This window comes from Erinaceus europaeus, chromosome 1 (assembly GCF_950295315.1).
Source record: "Erinaceus europaeus chromosome 1, mEriEur2.1, whole genome shotgun sequence".
In the NCBI taxonomy this organism is placed as follows: Eukaryota; Metazoa; Chordata; class Mammalia; order Eulipotyphla; family Erinaceidae; genus Erinaceus; species Erinaceus europaeus.
Genome location: NC_080162.1, coordinates 19,988,285 through 20,008,488, shown reverse-complemented (window position 1 = coordinate 20,008,488; position 20,204 = coordinate 19,988,285). Strand labels below are relative to the sequence as shown.

The 20,204-nt window shown below is 42.8% G+C and overlaps 1 protein-coding gene across 3 annotated transcripts in view; it reads left to right on the top strand.

The window, feature by feature from the left end:
• The window catches only part of SLC25A16 (solute carrier family 25 member 16), a 32,125-nt gene continuing 11,921 nt past the window's right edge, over window positions 1-20,204 (top strand). For 2 of the 3 annotated variants that reach the window (XM_060195696.1, XM_060195718.1), the window contains exons 1-6: window positions 1-242; window positions 6,813-6,905; window positions 8,574-8,707; window positions 11,957-12,020; window positions 15,816-15,937; window positions 16,155-16,221. In XM_060195696.1, the coding sequence (XP_060051679.1) occupies window positions 119-242; window positions 6,813-6,905; window positions 8,574-8,707; window positions 11,957-12,020; window positions 15,816-15,937; window positions 16,155-16,221 (604 nt within the window). In that variant the 5' untranslated portion in view covers window positions 1-118. The remainder of the gene's footprint in view (window positions 243-6,812; window positions 6,906-8,573; window positions 8,708-11,956; window positions 12,021-15,815; window positions 15,938-16,154; window positions 16,222-20,204) is intronic. The other variant, XM_060195672.1, reaches the window with a different exon arrangement.

The window sequence follows — 20,204 nt, the reverse complement described above, 5'->3', positions numbered from 1 at the left end:
TCACCCCGCGCAGAGCCGCCGGGTGTCATTCCGCCGGGCTGTCACTCCCTGCGCTGGCATGTACCCTGCCCGTGGCTTGTAAGCTGGCGACCTAAAGCTCCCAACGCGGCCCTGCCCGATGGCGGCGGCGGCGGCGGCCCTGGCAGCGGCCGATCACCCTCCAGCACAGCCGCCGGCGGCCGGAGCCGCAGGACCCACAGCCCGCAGAGACTTCTATTGGCTGCGCTCCTTCCTGGCAGGAGGTGGGTGAGGACCGAGAGGACCCGGTCCGACAGCGGCGCCCTGGGCGCGATCCGCAGGTCGGGGGGCTGGAGGCCACAGTGCTCTGTCAGATGTTTGTCCTGACCTGCTGTAACCTCTCTTTATAATTAGCACCTTATTAGTGACTTAGAGCCCCGTGGAGGAAGGGCCTCGGGTTCTCCTTATGTGGAAGGGCTCAGTCAAGCAGCCTGTCTTCGGGGTTGGAGTGCAGGGAAAAGAGGGAACATTCCTTACGTAGAAGACGGCAGGATTTCAGTGGAATTTGCTGGCACCCCTGTATTTTATAAGGGCCCATCCGGTAGAGAGCACATGTTGTCATGTTCAAGCACCCGGACTGCTCCCCACCTGCAGGGGAGCAGCTACACCAGCAGTGAAGCAGTGCTGCAGCTGTCTCTCTGCTTTCTATTTGCCTCTTTCCCTCTGTTTCTTTCTTTCTTTATTCCCTTTTTTGTTGCCCTTGTCTTTTTTTTTTTATTGTTGTAGTTATTATTGTTGTTGTTGGATAGGACAGAGAGAAATGGAGAAAGGAGGGGGAGACAGAAAGGGGGAGAGAAAGACAGACACCTGCAGACCTGCTTCACCACCTGTGAAGCGACTGCCCTACAGGTGGGGAGCTGCTTCTGTCTCTATCCAAAATCAAGCGTATAATTGGATTTTGCTGTTTGCTTAAAAGAGAGCAAATATTGTAAGTAAATTTTTTTGTTTGTCTTTGTGTGTGAATTTGTCTCTATCGAGGTTGGGTTCATCTTAATCTTTCTCGGATGATCTTTTCTTTGTTTTCTCTTTCTTGGAGCTGTTCTTACTGCCAGAAGCCTCTTTAGGTCCATGGTTGGGAGGCTCCTCAGTGAATTTCCTATTCTTTTCCTGGTAACAATCTTCCTCTTTTCATGATCTCGCTGACTTTGGGAGATTTCTTCTTTCTGGGAAGACTTGCAGTGCTGGTTGTTTCTTCAAGACCACTTAACTCCTTGGAAAAGCTCCTCCTTGGAAAATATTTATTCTTGGGTTTGGAGACAAGTGGCTCTTCTTCCATTCTGTTCTCCTGAGGAATTTGAGGTTTTCACTTTTTTTTTGTTTGTTTGTTTTTCACTTGCTTCCTCACACCGGAACACTGCTTTGCTCTCGTTTATGGACATGATGGGGATTGAATCAGGGACTTCAGAGCCTCAGACATAAGAATTGTTTGTATAACCATATAAACAAACCTAGAAATAAGTTTTAAAAATATGTTACATATATATGTAACATTTTAAAATATGTTACATATTTAAAAATATATATATGTAACATATATGTATAATATATATGTATATATATGTACATATATATATATATATATACACACATACATTTGGATAGAGATCAAGAAAAATTGAGGGGGAAAGAGTAAATAAGGAGAAAGAGAGATACCTTCAACACTGCTTCACAACTCCAGATTTTCCCTTGCAGTTGGGGACCTGCGCATTATATCATGTGTGGTCTACTGAGTTAGCCTGATGAGGCTCTGAAGTCCCAGGTTCAATTCCTAGCACCACCATAAGCTAGAGTTGAACAGTGCTATGATAAAAAAGAGAAAAAAATCTGATATGCAGGTGGATCCAAGTTATTGTCTGGGGAGGTGATGTCATGTCTGGGAAAAGGACCAGAAAGCTGGATCAGGGAAGAGAGGAGCTCCCTAATATGGGAAAGGGGTATAAATACTGTTGACTGTAAACCCCATGGATTTGATGTGATCTGGGGCCCATAATCAGCTTAGGAGCCTGTGTGAACTCTGCATCCCTCTAGATCTGAGCTCACATTCTGTGGTCATGAGTAGGAACATTCTATGCTACCCCAGTATCGACCCATCTTCCTCAGGTGTAGCATAGAGTGTTGTCCATCCTTCTAACCCTTCGGAGGATGGAACATTCTCTACCATTTTTGATCCAAGTTGAGGGCAAGGTCCCATGGGGGCCCACAAAGGGGTTGGGGGCTATTTTTTTCCCTTTAACATGTTGCCCTTGTTGTTTTATTGTTGTTATGGTTATTATTTTTGTTGTTGTTATTGCTGTTGTTGTTGGATAGGACAGAGAGAAATGGAGAGAGGAGGGGGAAACGGGGGGGGGGGGAGAAAGATAGATACCTGTAAACCTGCTTCACTGCCTGTGATGCAATTCCTCTGCAGGTGGGGAGCCGGGGGCTTGAACCAGGATCCTTAGGCTGGTCCTTGGGCTTTGTGCCACCTGCGCTTAACCCGCTCTGTGACTGCCCGACCCCCTACTTATTTAGTTTTATGCCCTGCTGAGGAATGAACCCAGAGTCTTGAACACAGATAATCTCCACTCCTGACCAACCATACTGGACTAATGTTTTCATTTTGAGAAAGAGTGAGAGACAAAGGTTACAAAAATACAAAGAGAGGAGAGACTGTCTCACCTCCCATGATGCAAACCCCTCCTTGCTCTACCTGTTGCTATTGTTTGGCACTGGGACTTCAACCCAGGGTCTAGTGGTTTTTTTCTTTTTGTTTTCTCCTTTAGTTTAGTTTTGCTTTTGTTGTTGCCAGGGCTTCACTGCTCCAGGTCATTTTTTTTTTTAATTAATTAATTTATTTATTTTTACGAGAACACTGATCCGCTCTGGCTTATGGTGGTACAGGGGTGACTGAACCTGGGACTACAGAGCCTCGGGCTTGAGAGTCTCTTTGCGTAACCATAACCGTTAGGCTGACTACCCTGCCGCAGGTCATCTTTTCAAGATAGAAACAGAGACACCACAGCAATGAAACTTTCTCCAGTGCTGATGACAGTGGGTGAGCTGTCTTGCTGCCCTCCAGGATCTCGCATGTTAAAAGACATGCTTTACTGAGTGAGCTGTCATGTGAGACTCTTCCCACCCCCAGTTTTTCATTTGCGTGGGCCTTATTTGGTCATGTTCACTATATAGTAATAGCTGCAGCAGCAGTAGAAGCAATAGTAACTTATTAAGAGGTATGCTTAGAGCTTATGTACTTTCATCTATATATGCTCTATAGTATGAATATATTAAAAGGAAGAAAGAAATTGAGGATAACAAATATAGGAAACTTCACAAAGGAATTTTTAAAAAGATTTTATTTATTAAAGGAGGAGAGAGAAAAAAACATATCAATCTGGTACATGAGCTGCTGGGGATTGAATTTGTGACCTCATGCTTGAAAGTCCAGTGCTATAATCATTGGACCATCTCCCAGACCATGGATTTTATTATTTATTGCTATTATTATTTATTATTATTATTTTTTTACCAGAGCACTGCTTATCTCTGGCTTTTAGTGGTATAGGGGATTGAATCTGGTACTTCAGAGCCCCAAGCATCAGATCTTTGCATAACCATTACACAATCTGTCCCAACAAAACTGTTTATTGTGACTCAGGAGGCGGCATAGTGGATCGGGTATTGGACCCTTAAGCATGAGGTTCTTTTTTTTTTTCTCTCTTTTTTTTAATTTATAAAAAGGAAACATTGACTAAATCATAGGATAAGAGGGGTACAACTTCACACAATTCCCACCGTCAGAACTCTGTATCCCATCCCCTCCCCTGATAGCTTTCCTATTCTTTAACCCTCTGGGAGTATGGACCCAAGGTCATTGTGGGATGCAGAAGGTTGAAGGTCTGGCTTTTGTAATTGCTTCTCCGCTGAACATGGGCGTTGACAGGTTGATCCATACTCCCAGCCTGTCTCTCTCTTTCCCTAGTGGGGAAGGACTCTGGGGAAGCAGAGCTCCAGGACACATTGGTGGGGTTGTCTGTCCAGGAAAGTCTGGTTGGCATCATGCTAGCATCTGGAACCTGGTGGTTGGCAAGAGAGTTAACATACAAAGCCAACTGAATTGTTCACTAATCATGGACCTAAGGGCTGGAATAATGCTGATGAAGAGTTGGGGGGTCTCCCTTTTGTAGATAGCTAGTAGGCTTATTTTAGTTAAATTCCAAAGGGCCCGTGGCTATACTAGTTTTCTTTTTAATTTTTCTTTTTTCCCCTGAGCCTGAATTCTGATATGCCAGTGGATCCAAGTTATTGCCTGGGGAGATGATGTCATGGCTGGGAAAAGGACCAGAAAGCTGGATCAGGAAAGAGAGAAGCTCCCTAATATGGGAAAGGGGTGTAAATATCATTGACTGTAAATCCCATTGATTTGATGTGATCTGGGTCCCCCTTTTTAAAAAAATTTAATATTTATTTATTACCTTTTTGTTGCCCTTGTTTTATTGTTGTAGTTATTATTGTTATTGATGTCATTGTTGTTGGATAGGACAGAGAGAAATGGAGAGAGGAGGAGAAGACCGAGAGGAGAGAGAAAGAGAGAGGCGACTCCCCTGCAGGTGGGGAAGCATGAGGTTCTTTCCGTATTCAATCCCTGGCAAACAGTTGTGCCAGAGTGTCTCTTTTTCCTTTTTTCTCTTTCTCATTAATAAGTAGATCTTTATTTTTTCAAACACTAGTTAAATTATTGTCTTAATTATATAAGTTTTTTTTAAATTTGTATTTATTTATTTGTGTAAAGACAGAAATAGAGTGGGGAGATAGAGGGGGGAAGAGATTCAGAGACACCTGCAGCACTGCTTCACCACCTGTGAAGCTTTTCCCCCTGCAGATGGGGGCTGGAAGGTTGAACCAGGGTCCTTGTGCATTGCAGCATGTGCACTCAACCAGGTGTGCCACAATCATGTGCGCTCAACCAGGTGCCCAACCAAATGGCCCTAGTTTATCATTTGTTTTTCAATATTTATTTATTTATTTCTTCATTCCCTTTTGTTGCCCTTGTTGTTTTATTGTTGTAGTTGCTATTGATGTTGTCGTTGTTGGATAGGACAGAGAGAAATGGAGCAAGGAGGGGAAGACAGAGAGGGAGAGAGAAAGACAGACACCTGCAGACCTGCTTCACCACCAGTGACGTGACTCCCCTGCAGGTGGGGAGCCGGGGGCTTGAATAGGATTCCTTTGCGGGTCCTTATGTTTAGTGCCATGTGCCCTTAACCCAGTGTGCCACTGCCCAGCCCCCTGTTTTTTTAATTTTAAAAATATTTTATTTTTAAAGATTCAGATGGAAGGAGAAACACCAGAGCACTGCTTGCCTCTGGTTTATGGTGGCTGGGGATTGAACTTAGGATCTGAGAGACTCAGGTTTGGAAGTCCTTTACAGAGCCACTGTACTGTCTCCCCAGCTTTAAGTGAATTTTTTTTTTTTATTTTTGAAATTATCTTTATTTAATGTATAGGGACCACTAGAAATCGAGAGAATTGGGGAAGCAATTACAGAAGCCAGACCTTCTACCTTCTGCAACCCACAATGACCCTGGGTCCATGCTCCCAGAGGGATAGAGAATGGGAAAGCTATTGGGGAGGGGGTGGGATATGGAGATTAGGTGGCGGGAATTGTGTGGAGTTGTACCCCCCCATCCTATGATTTTGTTAATGTCTCCTTGCTGAAAGAAAGAAAGAGAGAGAGAAAGAAAGAAAGAAAGAAAGAAAGAAAGAAAGAAAGAAAGAAAGAAAGAGAGAAATCGAGAGAATGGGGTGGTCCAGGAGGTGGCACAGTGTCTAACAAAACTAGACTCTCAAGCATGAGGTCCTGAGTTCAGTCTGGCAGCGTGTCTCCCAGAGTATGGTTCTTTCTCGCCTATCTTTCTCATTAATAAATGAATAAAATCTTTAAAAAAAAAGAAATCGAGAGAATGGGGGAGATAGAGAGAGAAAGAGACAGAGACACCTGTAGCTGTGCTCTGCCACTCTGGAAGCTTTCCCCTGCAGGTGAGGACTGTTTGCTTGAACCCAGGTCCTTATCCATTGTGACATGTGCGCTCAACAAAGTGAGCCACTTAAGTAAAATTTTTTAAAAATATTTATTTATTTTCCCCTTTGTTGCCCTTGTTTTAATTATTGTTGTAGTTATTACTGTTGTTGTTATTGATGTCATCATTGTTGGACAGGACAGAGAGAAATGGAGAGAGGAGAAAACAGAGAGGGTGAGAGAAAGACAGACACCTGCAGACCTGCGTCACCACCTATGAAGTGACCCCCCTGCAGGTGGGGAGCCGGGGGCTCAAACCGGGATTAAAAATTTATTTTATGTGATCCAACTGAGAGAGAAATTGAGAGAGAAAGGATATAGAAAGGGACAGAGAGAAACCTTGACACCACATCACTGCTTGTGAAGCTTCTCCTCTATAGGAGCTGGGGACTTGAACCCAGGTCCTTGGGCTTGTTAACATGTGCACTTAACCATGTATGCCACTGCCCAGCCCTTTTTAAACAGAGTCTTGAAGTTGGGTGCATACTTTGATCTGTCTATTGCTCATTAAGTATTAGGGGCAAGTTTACACTTTGCAAACTAATTTGAAACTTCCTGTGCTTAATTACTGAAGTATATCCGATACCTGCCAGTCATTCCCGTACACTTGCTGTTGGGCTAGTCTGCCCATGGTTACCAAATTAGAGCTGAGAGGGCACACTGGCAGATCGATGAATGCTTTTCCAATGGAAATAAATGTGTCGTTTCTTCCTGACCTTGAATTTTTTGTTTTTAGGTATTGCAGGATGCTGTGCCAAAACAACGGTAGCCCCTTTGGATCGAGTAAAGGTTTTATTACAGGCTCACAATCATCATTACAAACATTTGGGTGAGTTCACTGGGGTCCCACAGATAAAAGTGAATGAAAACAGCCACCTACTAACTTGGTCTCTGCTTGTTAATTACAGTACAAAGAGGATACAAGAAAGAGTTGCAGTTTGGGATATAAAATTTCCGAAGATTGTATATACTTTGGCATTTTGTTCTTTCTTTCTTTCTTCTTTTAAAATTCTTTTTAATTTTTTTATATTTTACCAGAACACTGTTCAGCTCTGTTTTATGATGGTACAGGGGATTGAACCTGGGACTATGGAGCCTCTGGCTGAGAGTTTCTTTGCATAACCATTCTGCTATCTACCCCCCCACCCAAGGATGTATATCTTAAAAAAATTTTTTTTTTATTACCTTTATTTTATTTATTGGATAGAGATAGCCAGAAATTGAGAGGGAAGGGGGAGATAGAGAGGGATAGCACAGAAAGACACCCGCAAGACTGCTTCACCACCCGCAAAGCTTTCTCCCTGAAGGCGGGGGGGGTTTGAACCCCGTTCTTTGCACACAGTAACATGTGCGTCCAACCAAGTCTGCCACCACCCAGCCCCAGGCTGTATGTCTTATTCATTTTAATCTTTGCATCTTCACTAATGGCTTTCAGTTATCATCTTAGGGTAAAGATGTTCTCTAAGCTTTCAGTTATCATCTCAGGGTAAAGATGTTCTCTAAACGAAAATCTTGGAATTACTGAGTAAGAACTATTTGCTTATTGTGCTTATGACAGAAATATCAGCTCAGCATGATTAAAAAAATAATTCAGGCTGGGATAGAGAATATAATAATTATGCAAACAGATTGTCATGCTGGAGCCTCCGAAGTCCCAGATTCAATCCCCTGCATTAATTTAAACCAGAGCAGAGCAGTGCTCTGGTTAAAAAAAAAAAAAAAATTCAATCAGGGGTGTGGGAGAAAGCTTGATTGTTAGGCAAAGAGATGCTCAGGCCTGAGGCTCCAAAGCTCTGGGTTCAACCTCCTGCACCAACATATATCAGAGTTGAGCAGTAATCTGGTAGAAAGAAAAAGGAGAAACGAACCGCCAGGGGCTGGGCGGTGACATATCTGGTAGTGCAAACATGTTAAAATATGCAGGGACAGGGGTTCAAGCCTTCAGTCTCCCCCTGCAGGGAAGAAGCTTGACAAGTGGTGAAGCAGTCCCGTGGGTGTCTGTTTTTCTGTCTCTCTCCCTTTGTAATGTGTGCTCAGCGGGTGCACCACTGCCTGCCCCCCCCTTTTTTCTTCCTCAACTGTACCAGAGCACAATACAGCTCAGCTTATGATTGGTGCTGGGCATTGAAACTAATTCTTCAAACCTGATTATACATGAATGATGAGTTAATAATCTTTACCTGTGATTGTCATGAAAATTTGAACTTAAATATTTTCCTGTTTTTTTTTTTTTTTTAATTTGTTATTGGATAGAGACAGAGAGAAATTGAGAGAGAAGGGGAAGATACAGAGGAAGAGAGACAAGAGACACCTGCAGACCTGCTTCACCGCCTGTGAAATGACTCCCCTGCAGGTGGGGAGCCGGGGGCTCAAACCAGGATCCTAATTGGTCCTTGCGCTTTGTGCCACATGTGCTTAATCTGCTGTGCTACCACCCGACTCCTTTTCCTGTGTTTTAATAGACTTTTTTTTTTTTTTTTTTTACTTCTAAAAACAGGAGTATTTTCTACATTGTGTGCTGTTCCCCAAAAGGAGGGATACCTTGGACTGTACAAAGGCAATGGTGCGATGATGATTCGAATCTTTCCTTATGGTGCAATCCAGTTTATGGCATTTGAACATTATAAAACGGTACTTGAAGTTAAAAAAAAAAAATCAATAAAGGGGAAATGTTGATTTATAAGACTGTTATTTTAACATTTAGTTTTATTACTATTTATGTATTGTTATTATTAGCATTTGGTTTCCTAACGCCGTGGCAGGTATCAGCATATCATACCCTCCACCAAGTCCTCTCTTCTTCCGCCTAGGACAATGTGTCCCCTCTTCCCTCCACTGCTCTCCTTGCCCTTCCCTCTTCTCTCCTCTTTACCCCTCTAGTACCTTCCTTTTCCTTCCTTCCTTCCTTTTTACTATTAATTATTTATTTATTTTTACCAGAGCACTGCTCAGCTCCAGTTTATGGTGGTGTGGGGGATTGAACCTGGGATCTTGTAACCTCAGGCATGAGTCTCTTTGCATAACCATCATGCTATCTACCCTGCTTTGCCTTTCTTTCTTTTGCCTCCAGGGTTATTGCTGCGCTAGTTGCCTGGCTAGTTGCCTGGCTAGTTGCCTGCACCACGAATCCCCTGCTCCTAGAGGCCATTTTACCCCCCTTTTGTTGCCCTTGTTGTTTTATGGTTGTTGTGGTCATTAGTGGTTATTATTATTGTTTGTCGTATGCTTTACATTGGTTTGTTCTAGCCTTCCCCTGCCAAGAGAATTGGATCAGTCCAGTTAATTTCGCGGCCAGCTTGGCCCCGCCCCTAGGGACCCGGGAGAGGGTTCCTGAGTTCGAGAGTGCCAGAGTTTCAGAGGGTTCCCCAGTACGAGAGTTCCAGAGTTTCAGAGTTGGAGAGTTCCTGGGTTCCTGAGTTACAGAGTAAGAGAGAGTTCCACAGTGGAAGAGTTTCAGAGTTAGAGAGTTTCTGAGTTGCAGAGAGAGAGTGTTTGCACCGCCGCAAAGAGACAGCAGAGTTCTGTTTGGTGATTAGTTTGTCTTAGTTTATGAATCGTTGTTCCTGAATAAAGAAATACAGCTTCCCTGCCCAGCCGTTGTCTCCGCGTCTCTGTTACCCGCCTGTGAAGCTAGTCCTGCCGGCTGGAGCCGTCCGAATTTTAACAACAATTGTTGTTATTAATGTTGTTGTTGGATAGGACAGGGAGCGATGGAGAGAGGAGGGGAAGACAGAGGGGGAGACAGACACCTGCAGACCTGCTTCACTGCCATTGAAATCACGCCCCCTCGCTGCACTACTGCCTGACCCCCTCCTTTCCTTTCCTTTCCTTTCCTTTCCTTTCCTTTCCTTTCCTTTCCTTTCCTTTCCTTTCCTTTCCTTTCCTTTCCTCATTCCTTCCTTCCTTCTTTCTTTCTTTCTTTCTTTCTTTCTTTCTTTCTTTCTTTCTTTCTTTTTTTTAAGATTTTATTTATGAGAAAGACAGGAGGAGAGAGAAAGAACCAGACATCACCCTGGCACATGTGCTGCCAGGGATCAAGCTCTGGACCTCTTATTTGAGAGTCCAAAGCTTTATCACTGCACCACCCCCTGGACCACAACCACAGTCTGTCTTTCTTTCTTTCTTTCTTTCTTTCTTTCTTTCTTTCTTTCTTTCTTCCTTTCCTTATTTGTTTGTTTGTTTGTTTATTTATTTAATGATTGAGGCAGGTGAGGAAGAAAGAAAGAGAACCAGAGCATTACTGTGTCACATTCAATGCCATAGGTTGAATTATGCTTGAGAGTCCACACTGTGCCCACTGCACCACCTTCTGCCTATCTCTCTGTTTTCCTCTCTCTCTATCTGAAGAAATTTTGTATCAGTGGACCAGGAGGTGGCACAGTGGATAAATCATTGGACTCTTTTTAAAACTTTTTTTATTTTTATTTTATTTATTTATTCCCTTTTGTTGCCCTTGTTTTATTGTTGTAGTTATTATTGTGGTTGTCGTCGTTATTGGATAGGACAGAGAGAAATGGAGAGAGGAGGGGAAGACAGAGAGGAGGAGAGAAAGATAGACACCTGCAGACCTGCTTCACCGCCTGTGAAGCGAGTCCCCTGCAGGTGGGGAGCCGGGGTTCGAACTGGGATCCTTATGCCGGTCCTTGTGCTTTGTGCCATCTGCGCTTAACCCGCTGCGCTACAGCCCGACTCCCCAAAACTTTTTTTATTTATCTTTATTTATTTATTAGGTAGAGACAGCCAGAAGGCTAGCGGAAGGTGGAAATAGAGAGGGAGCCAGACAGAAAGACATCTGTAGCACTGCTGCACCACTTGTGAGCTTTCCTCCTGCAGGTGGGGGCTGGGGGCTTGAACCCAGGTCCTTGAGCACTGTAACATGTGCTCTCAACTAGGTGCACCACTACCTGACCTCAAGCATTCGGCTCTTGAGCATGAAAAAAGTCATACAAAAAAAAAAGGGGGGAGGGGGTCGGGCGGTGGCGCAGTGGGTTAAGCGCAGGTGGTGCAAAGCGCAGGGACCGGCCTAAGGATCCCGGTTCGAGCCCCTGGCTCCCCACCTGCAGGGGAGTCGGTCGCTTCACAGGCGGTGAAGCAGGTCTGCAGGTGTCTCTCTTTCTCTCCCCTTCTCTGTCTTCCCCTCTTCTCTCCATTTCTCTCTGTCCTATCCAACAATGAATTGTGTCAACAAGGGCAATAATAATAACCACAACGAAGCTACAACAAGGGCAACAAAAGGGGGAAAAATGGCCTCCAGGAGCGGTGGATTCATGGTGCAGGCACCGAGCCAAGCAATAACCCTGGAGGAGGAAAAAAAAAAAAAAAGTCATACCAAAGCCATGAAGCTCCAGAAATGAAACAAACAAAACCAAAACTTAAACGTTTGGATGGTATAACTTTATATAGTTGTATTATTTTCACTCACATTTAATACTACTAATTTTTATTACTCATGTAGCTTTGTTAAAATGCATTTTCATTGTTAAAAGTGTTTTTTTAAAAAAGGCAAGTAGTGGGAGTCGGGCTGTAGTGCAGCGGGCTAAGCGCAGGTGGCGCAAAGCACAAGGACGGGCATAAGGATCCCGGTTCGAACCCCGGCTCCCCACCTGCAGGGGAGTTGCTTCACAGGCGGTGAAGCAGGTCTGCAGGTGTCTATCTTTCTCTCCTCCTCTCTGTCTTCCCCTCCTCTCTCCATTTCTCTCTGTCCTATCTAACAACAACAACAATAATAACTACAACAATAAAACAACAAGGGCAACAAAAGGGAATAAATAAATAAAATAAATATATAAAAAAATTAAAAAAAATAAAAAAAAAAGGCAAGTAGTGTATTAAAATAGTGTCTTCATTTTCAACTGTTTAATTTGACTTTTTTGTTTTTAGTTAATTACTACAAAGCTGGGAGTTTCTGGTCATATACACAGATTAATGGCTGGATCCATGGCAGGTAAGAGAACTGGTTATATTTTATTTTAAGCTATTTATTTTTCTTTTAAAATACTTACTTTGGCTTTGGTAATATGTGTAATTACATTTGTTCTCTTTCTTTATTCACTTATACAAGGAATTGTTAATATCCCTGCCCTAACAGAATGCATTTTAAATTTATTTATATAATTTTCTTACCACCAGGGATACCTTTTGTTTTTTTAATTTTTTAAAATTATTTTCCCTTTTGTTGTCCTTGTTTTTATTATTTTTGTTGTTGTTGTTGTTGGATAGGACAGAGAAAAATAGAGATGGGGAAGACAGAGATGGGGGAAGAGAAACATAGACACCTATAGACCTATTTAAAAACTTTTTTTTCTCTTTTGTTACTGTTGTTTATTGTCGTTGTTGTTATTAATGTCGTTGTTGTTGGATAGGACAGAAATGGAGAGATGAGGGAAAGGCAGAGAGGGGGAGAGAAAGAGAGACACCTACAGACCTGCTTCACCACCTGTGAAGCGACTCCCCTGCAGGTTGGAAGCCAGGGGCTTGAACCCAGATCCTTTCGCCGGTGCTTGAGCTTTGCTTAGCGTCACACGCGCTTAACCCGCTGTGCTACCTCTTGACTCCCCACTATTTTCTTTATTAGGGATTAATGGCTTACAGTCAACAGTAAAATGTAGTAGTTTATACATGTGTAACATTTCTCTGTTTTCCGTGGAACAACTCAACCCCTCTAGGTCCTCCTCTGCTGTCATGTTCCAGGACTTCCCCCCCACCCCCACCCCCACCCCAGAGTCGTTTACTTTGGTGCGATACACCAAGCCCAGTCCAAGTGCTGCTTTGTGTGTTTTCTTATTTTTCAGCTTTTTTTTTTTTTAATTAGTGATTTAATAATGATTGACAAGATTGTGGGATAGAAGGGGTACAATTCCATACAATTCCCACCACCAGAATGCCATACCGCATCCCCTCCATCAGAAAGATCCCTATTCTTTATTTCTCGGGGGGTATGGACCCAGGATCCTTATGAGGTGCAGAAGGTGGAAGGAAGGTCTGGCTTCTTTAATTGCTTGTCAGCTGATGGTGCACATTGGCAGGCTGATCCATACTCCCAGACTGTTTCTACCTTTCCCTCGTGGGGTTGGGCTCTGCGGAGGTGGGGTTTCAGCACACATTGGTGTGGTCCTCTGACTAGAAAAGTCATGTTGGTGTCATGATAATATTTCTCAACTTATATCTGAGTGAGATCATCCCATATGCAGCCTTCTCTATCTCATCTCATTTAACATGATTCCTTTAAGCTCCATCCAAGATGAGGTAAAGAAAGTGAAACCACCATTTTTAACAGCTGAGTAGTATTCCATATTACAACTTTCTCAATCACTCATCTGTTGCTGGATACCTTGGTTGCTTCCAGGTTTTGGCTACTATAAATTGTTCTGCTGTGGACATGGGTATACAGAGATCTTTTTGGATGGGTGTGTTTGGCTCTTTAGGATATATGCCCAGGAGAGGAATTGCAAGGTCATAGGGTAGGTCCATTTCTAGCCTTCTGAGAGTTCTCCAGACTGCTCTCCACAGGGGTTGGACCAATTGACATTCCCACCAGCAGTGCAGGAGGGTTCCATTGTCCCCACAACCTCTCTAGCATTTGTTGCTGCTACTTTTTCTGATATATGCCATTCTCACAGGGGTGAGGTGATATCTAATTGTTGTCTTTATTTACATTTCTCTGACAATCAGTGACTTTGAACATTTTTTTCTTCATATATTTGTTGGCCTTTTGGATCTCTTCTGTGGTGAATATTCTGTCCATGTCCTTTCCCCCTTTTTGGATGGAGTCATTTGTTTTCTTCCCTTTTTCCCCCTTTTTAAAATTTTATTTATTTATTTATTTAATTTTCCTTTTGTTGCCCTTGTTTTTTTATTGTTGTAGTTACTGTTGTTATTGATGTCGTTGTTGGATAGAACAGAGAGAAATCGGGTGGGGGAGATAGCATAATGGTTATGCAAACAGACTCTCATGCCTGAGGCTCCTAAGTCCCAGGTTCAATCCCCCGCATCACCATAAGCCAGAGCTGAGCAGTGCTCTGGTGTTTCTCTCTGTGTGTGTGTCTCTCTCTCTGCATTTCTCTCAAAAATAAAATAAATAAAATATTAAAAAAAAAAAAAAAGAACAGAGAGAAATCGAGAGAGGAGGAGAAAACAGGGGAAAGAAAGACATCTGCAGACCTGTTTCACCGCCTGTGAATCGACTCCCCTGCAAATGGGGAGCCCGGGCTCAAACCCGGATCCTTACAGCGGTCCTTGTGCTTTGCGCCACATGCGCTTAACCCGCTGTGCTAGCGCCCGACTCACTTTAATTGTTAAAAAATATTTATTTAATGTAATGAGAGAAAGATACAGAGAGATAGAGATACCAGAGCACTGCTCAATTCTGGCTTATGGTGACTGGGGATTGAACCTGGGACCTTAGATCCTCAGGCATGAAAGTCTGTTTGCATAACCATTATGCTGTTTCCCCAGCCCCTATTTATTTAATTTTTAAAAAATATTTATTTTTAAATTTATTTTTCCTTTTGTTGCCCCTTTTTTAATCTTTTTTTTTTTTTTTAGATTTATTTATTCCCTTTTGTTGCCCTGTTGTTTTATTGTTGTAGTTCTTGATGTCATCGTTGTTGGATAGGACAGAGAGAAATGGAGAGAGGAGGGGAAGACAGGGAGAGAGAAAGACACCTGCAGATCTGCTTCAGTGCTTGTGAAGCGACTCCCCTGCTGGTGGGGAGCTGGGGTTTGAACTGGGATCCTTCCACCGATCCTTGCACTTTGCACCACGTGCGCTCAACCCAGTGCGCTACCGCTTGACTCCCTGTTGCCCTTGTTTTATTGTTGTAGTTATTATTGTTGTTTTGCATAACGACTATGCTGTCTACCCCCACCCTCAGGCCTTCTGAGGGGCAGGGCTGAAAACCCCAAATTTCTAATTATAAGTTGGTTGATGTTTCTGATTACCAGTTTCTATCAAGGAGCCCACCCAGTTATCCCTAGTAATTTTTAAACAAATATTTATTGATTCATTCCCTTTTGTTGCCCTTATTGTTGTAGTTATTATTGATGTTTTTGTTGTTGGATAGTACAGAGAGAAATGGAGAGAAGAGGAGAGAAAGACAGACACCTGCTTCACTGTCTGTGAAGTGACTCCCCTGCAGGTGGGGATCCCGGGGCTTGAACCGGAATCCTTACGCCTGTCCTTGCGCTTTGGACCATATGCGCTTAACCCGCTACCCTACTGCCCGACTCCTGTGATTTTTAAAAAATATTTATTTATTTGCCTTCAGGGTTATTGCTGGGACTGGGTGCCTGTATTACAAACTCACTGCTCCTGGAGGGTATTTTTCCCTTTTGTTGCCCTTGTTTATTGTTTGTTGTTGTTGTTATTGATGTTGCTGTTGGATAGGACAGAGAGAAATGGAGAGAGGATGGGAAGACAGAGGGGGAGAGAAAGATAGACACCTGCAGACCTGCTTCACCACCTGTGACGTGACCCTCTTGCATGTGGGGAGCCCGGAATCCTTGCGCCATCCTTGCACCTTGTGCCATTTGAGCTTAACCTGCTGTGCCACCCACCACCCAGTGCCTCTCCCCCAGTGATCTTACCAGAAATTTTCAGGGTTTTGACGACCTGTCTCATAGACAAAATCCAAATATACCTGTCTCATAGACAAAATCCAAATATATATATTTCCTGCTATAAATTGTAATTTTGTATATAAATTTTCATTTACATATGTCATTTCTCCTTTCTTTTCAGGTATGACAGCAGTTATCTGTACTTATCCTCTTGATATGGTTAGAGTACGCCTAGCATTCCAGGTGAAAGGGGAACACACATATACAGGAATTATCCATGCATTCAAAACAATTTACGCAAAGGTATTTTATATTTACTCTTCCTCTGTAACATATCCTATTATATCTAGGAAAACATCTAAATATTACAAGTATCGATAATAATAATTATTACAAAAACACATCTGTGTTTCAGACTATATCCCAGAGTAATTTTTTTTTCACTAAGTGCCTTTTTTCTTTGCTGTTTATTATAATGAGCACAATGTAATCTAACTCCTGATTTTTCTTTACTCAAAAGGAAGGTGGTTTCCTTGGATTTTACAGAGGTCTGATGCCTACTTTATTAGGAATGGCTCCATATGCAGGTATGTCCCACATTTGGCAGACTCTCCCTTTTGTTTCTCCCCCTCCCCCCTAAGCATGGGCAGGTAGGAAGGAGAGAGTGTGAAAGAGTGGAGAAGACGCTCCCCCAGTGCCATGGTACTTTCTTTCTTTCTTTTTTTTTAATTTATATATATATATTTTTATTTATTTTCCCTTTTGTTGCCCTTGTTTTTTATTGTTGTAGTTATTGTTGTTGATGTCGCCATTGTTGGATAGGACAGAGAGAAATGGAGAGAGGAGGGGAAGACAGAGAAGGGGAGAGAAAGGTAGACAGACACCTGCAGACCTGCTTCACCGCCTGCAGGTGGGGAGCCGAGGGCTTGAACCTGCATCCTTACGCTGGTCCTTGCGCTTCGCGCCAAATGCACTTAACCCACTGCGCTATGGCCCGACTCCCGCTTTGGTACTTAAGCCCGGGTCACGCACATGTTACGGCATATGTCATGTACAGAGACCTGCTTCTCTGACCCCTAAAAATGATTTTTTAAAAAAGACATATTTATTTTAAAGATTTTTATTTAGTTTTTTTAAAAAATTTTTTGAATTGTTATTTATTTTCCCTTTTGTTGCCCTTGTTTTGTTGTTGTAGTTTTTGATGATGTTGTCGTTGTTGGATAGGACAGAGAGAAACAGAGAGAGGAGAGGAAGACAGAGAAGAGGAGAGAAAGACAGACACCTGCAGACCTGCTTCACCGCCTGTGAAGCAACTCCCCTGCAGGTGGGGAGCCCGGGGCTCGAACCGGGATCCTTACCCTGGTCCTTGCGCTTTGTGCCACGTGCACTTAACCCGCTGCGCTACCGCCCGACTCGCTATTTAGTTATTTTTGTTTTTTTTTTTACCAGAGTACTGCTCAGCTCTAGTTTATGGTGGTACAGGGGACTGAACCTGGGACTTTGGAGCCTCAGGCATCAGAGTATTTGCATAACCATTAGACTACCTATCCACACCAAGATTTTAGTTATTTACTAACTAGAAAGGAGGGAAGAGAGAAAGAACCAGACATCGCTGTGGTACATGCAGAGCCAGGGATTGAACTCAAGACCTCATGGTTGAATGTCTAGCACTTTATCCACTGCATCACATGATGGAATACAAGACATTTCTTTTTTTCTTTTTAAAATATTTATATATATATATATTTATTTATTTATTCCCTTTTGTTGCCCTTGTTGTTTTATTGTTGTAGTTATTATTGTTGTTGATGTCGTCGTCGTTGGATAGGCCAGAGAGAAATGGAGAGAGGAGGGGGAGAGATAGACAGACACTTCAGACCTGCTTCACCACTTGTGAAGTGACTCCCCTGCAGGTGGGGAGCCGTTGGAGCTGGGATCCTTCCGCCTGTCCTTGCGCTTCGCTCCAGGTGCACTTAACATGCTGTGCTATTGCCCTACTCCTTCTTTAGTACTATTATTTTTAATACTTATTTTCCCTTTTGTTACCCTTGTTGTTTTATTGTTGTAGTTACTATTGTTGTTCTTGATGTCATTGTTGTTGGCTGGGATGGAGAGAAACGGAGAGAGGAGGGGAAGACGGGGAGAGAAAGACAGACACCTGCAGACCTGCTTCACTGCTTGTGAAGCGACTCCCCTGCAGGTGGGGAGCCGGGGACCCGACTCCCTCTTTATTTGTTTTTTATGAGTTTTTTTTTTGCATGAGTATAGTTCTTTTTTAAAATTTTATTTATTTTTATTGGATCATTTTGAGAGAGGAAGTATAGATAGAGGGAGCAAGAGAGACACTTACAGGCCTGTTTTACCACTGTGAAGCTTGAACCTAGGTCCTTGTGCACAGTGATGTGTGTGCTCAGCGGGGTGTGCCTCCCACCAGCCCTTACTTAGATGTTATTAAACAGTAAGTATCTTCTTGCATTTTAAAATTTATAAGATATCAAGAGATGTTCAAGTAATGCTGTATTTAGGAATGATTGAATTCTGTCTTGATTTGTATTAATAGAAAACTATGATGTTTATTTTACAGTCATTTATTCAGAAAGCACCAATAGTACATCATGAATAAAATTCATCAGTTTTCATTAAGTTCTGCCTTGTAAGCCAATGTGAACGTTTCTCTCATAATCACAAGTCTCTCTTGAAATCAAAATTAGACACTCAGTTAAAAATAGCAATGTTGGGGTGGGGAAAAAATGGCAATGTTGGGTGGGGGTATAGCATAATGGTTATGCAAAGAAACTTTCATACCTGAGGCTCTCAAGTCTCAGGTTCAGTCCCCCACACCGCCATAAGCCAGAGTTGAGCAGTGCTCTGGTTAAAAAAAAAAAAAAAGCAATGTTGGGGGAGCTGGGCAGTAGCATAGCGGGTTAAGTGCACAAGGGGTGAAGTGCAAAGATAGGCGTAAGGACCCTGGTTTGAGCCCCTAGCTCCCCACTTGCTTCATAAAGGGAGAAGCAGGTCTGCAGGTGTCTGTCTTTATCTCCACTCTCTATCTTCCCTCCTCTCTTGATTTCTCTCTGTCCTATCCAAGTACAATAACAAAATAATAGAGAAAAAAATAACAAAATAATAACAACAATAAACAACTAGGGCAACAAAAGAGAAAAAATAGTCTCCAGGAGCAGATAACCTTGAAGGCAAAAATAATATATATATATATAGTAGCATTGGTTTTGGGAGGTAGCATAATGGTTATGCAAATGACTCATGCCTATGACTTTAAGCTTTCAGGTTCCATGCCCAGCACTACTATAAGTCAGAGCTGATCTGTGTTCTGATTCAAACAAACAAACAGTACAAAACAAGAATAACAGTGTTAGCCAAGAGAAATAGCTAGACAGTTGTGCAACAGATGTTAATATCTGCAGGTTCACATCTCATCAGCACCATAAGCCAGATCTGAACAATGTTCTGCTTTCTCTCTCTCTCTTTCTCACTAATTGAGAAAAAAACAAAACTAATAAAGAGAGAGTTTATGATAAACAACAAACATAAACACACAGTGCTGCTGCCAGGGGAATGGCTCTGTGGGTGGAGTGCAGGACTAGCATGTCTGAGCCTTCTGCTTTTCAGTCCCCGGCACTAACGTATCAGAGTGGTTCTCTGACTTCACTCTCTTTGTTACTTTTTCTCATGTGAAACTGTTGCTTGGGGTAGAAAGCATAATGGTTATAAAGGAGACTCCCTCATGCCTGAGGCTCTGAAGTCCCAGCTTCAACCCCCTACACTAACACAAGCCAGAGTGGATCAGTGCTCTGGTAAAAAACAAACAAACAAACAAACAAAACAACAAGACAATGCTGTCACTTCTGAATTTTCCTCTAACATTTTTTTAAGCCTTTCTTTTAAAAAAATTTTTATATTTATTTATTTATTTATTCCCTTTTGTTGCCCTTGTTGTTTTATTGCTGTAGTTATTATTATTGTTGTCATCATTGTTGGATAAGACAGAGCGAAATGGAGAGAGGAGGGGAAGACAGAGGGGGAGAGAAAGATAGACACCTGCAGACCTGCTTCACCGCTTGTGAAGCGACTCCCCTGCAGGTGGGGAGCCAGGGCTTGAACCAGGATCCTTACTCTGATCCTTGTGCTTTGCACCACCTGCGCTTAACGTGCTGCGCTACAGCCTGACTCCCACATCATTCTTATACAGGTAGAATTTGCTGTATGTAAAATCATTAGTCAGATTTTATTTTTGCTCATATGAAACCTTGGAAAGCTATTTATTTTTATAAATCTGGCTTTTCTTTCTTTCCTTCTTTCTTCCCCTCCTCCTCCTCCTTTTTCTCATTGCTGGGCCGTCACTACTGTGAGTCAAGTTTACCATATAGAAAGGGAGGCACCATAGCAGTGCCATGCTCCAGTGCTTCAGGGGCCAGGAACTTGCTAGGTGAGCACGCTGCAGGTGGGCTGGGTCTCCCTCCCATAAGGGGGGTGTGCAGGAGCTTGAACTCAGATTCTATGCACAGCAAAGTATGCTTTCCCGAGTGGGTTGACTCAGCAGCCTGGAAAA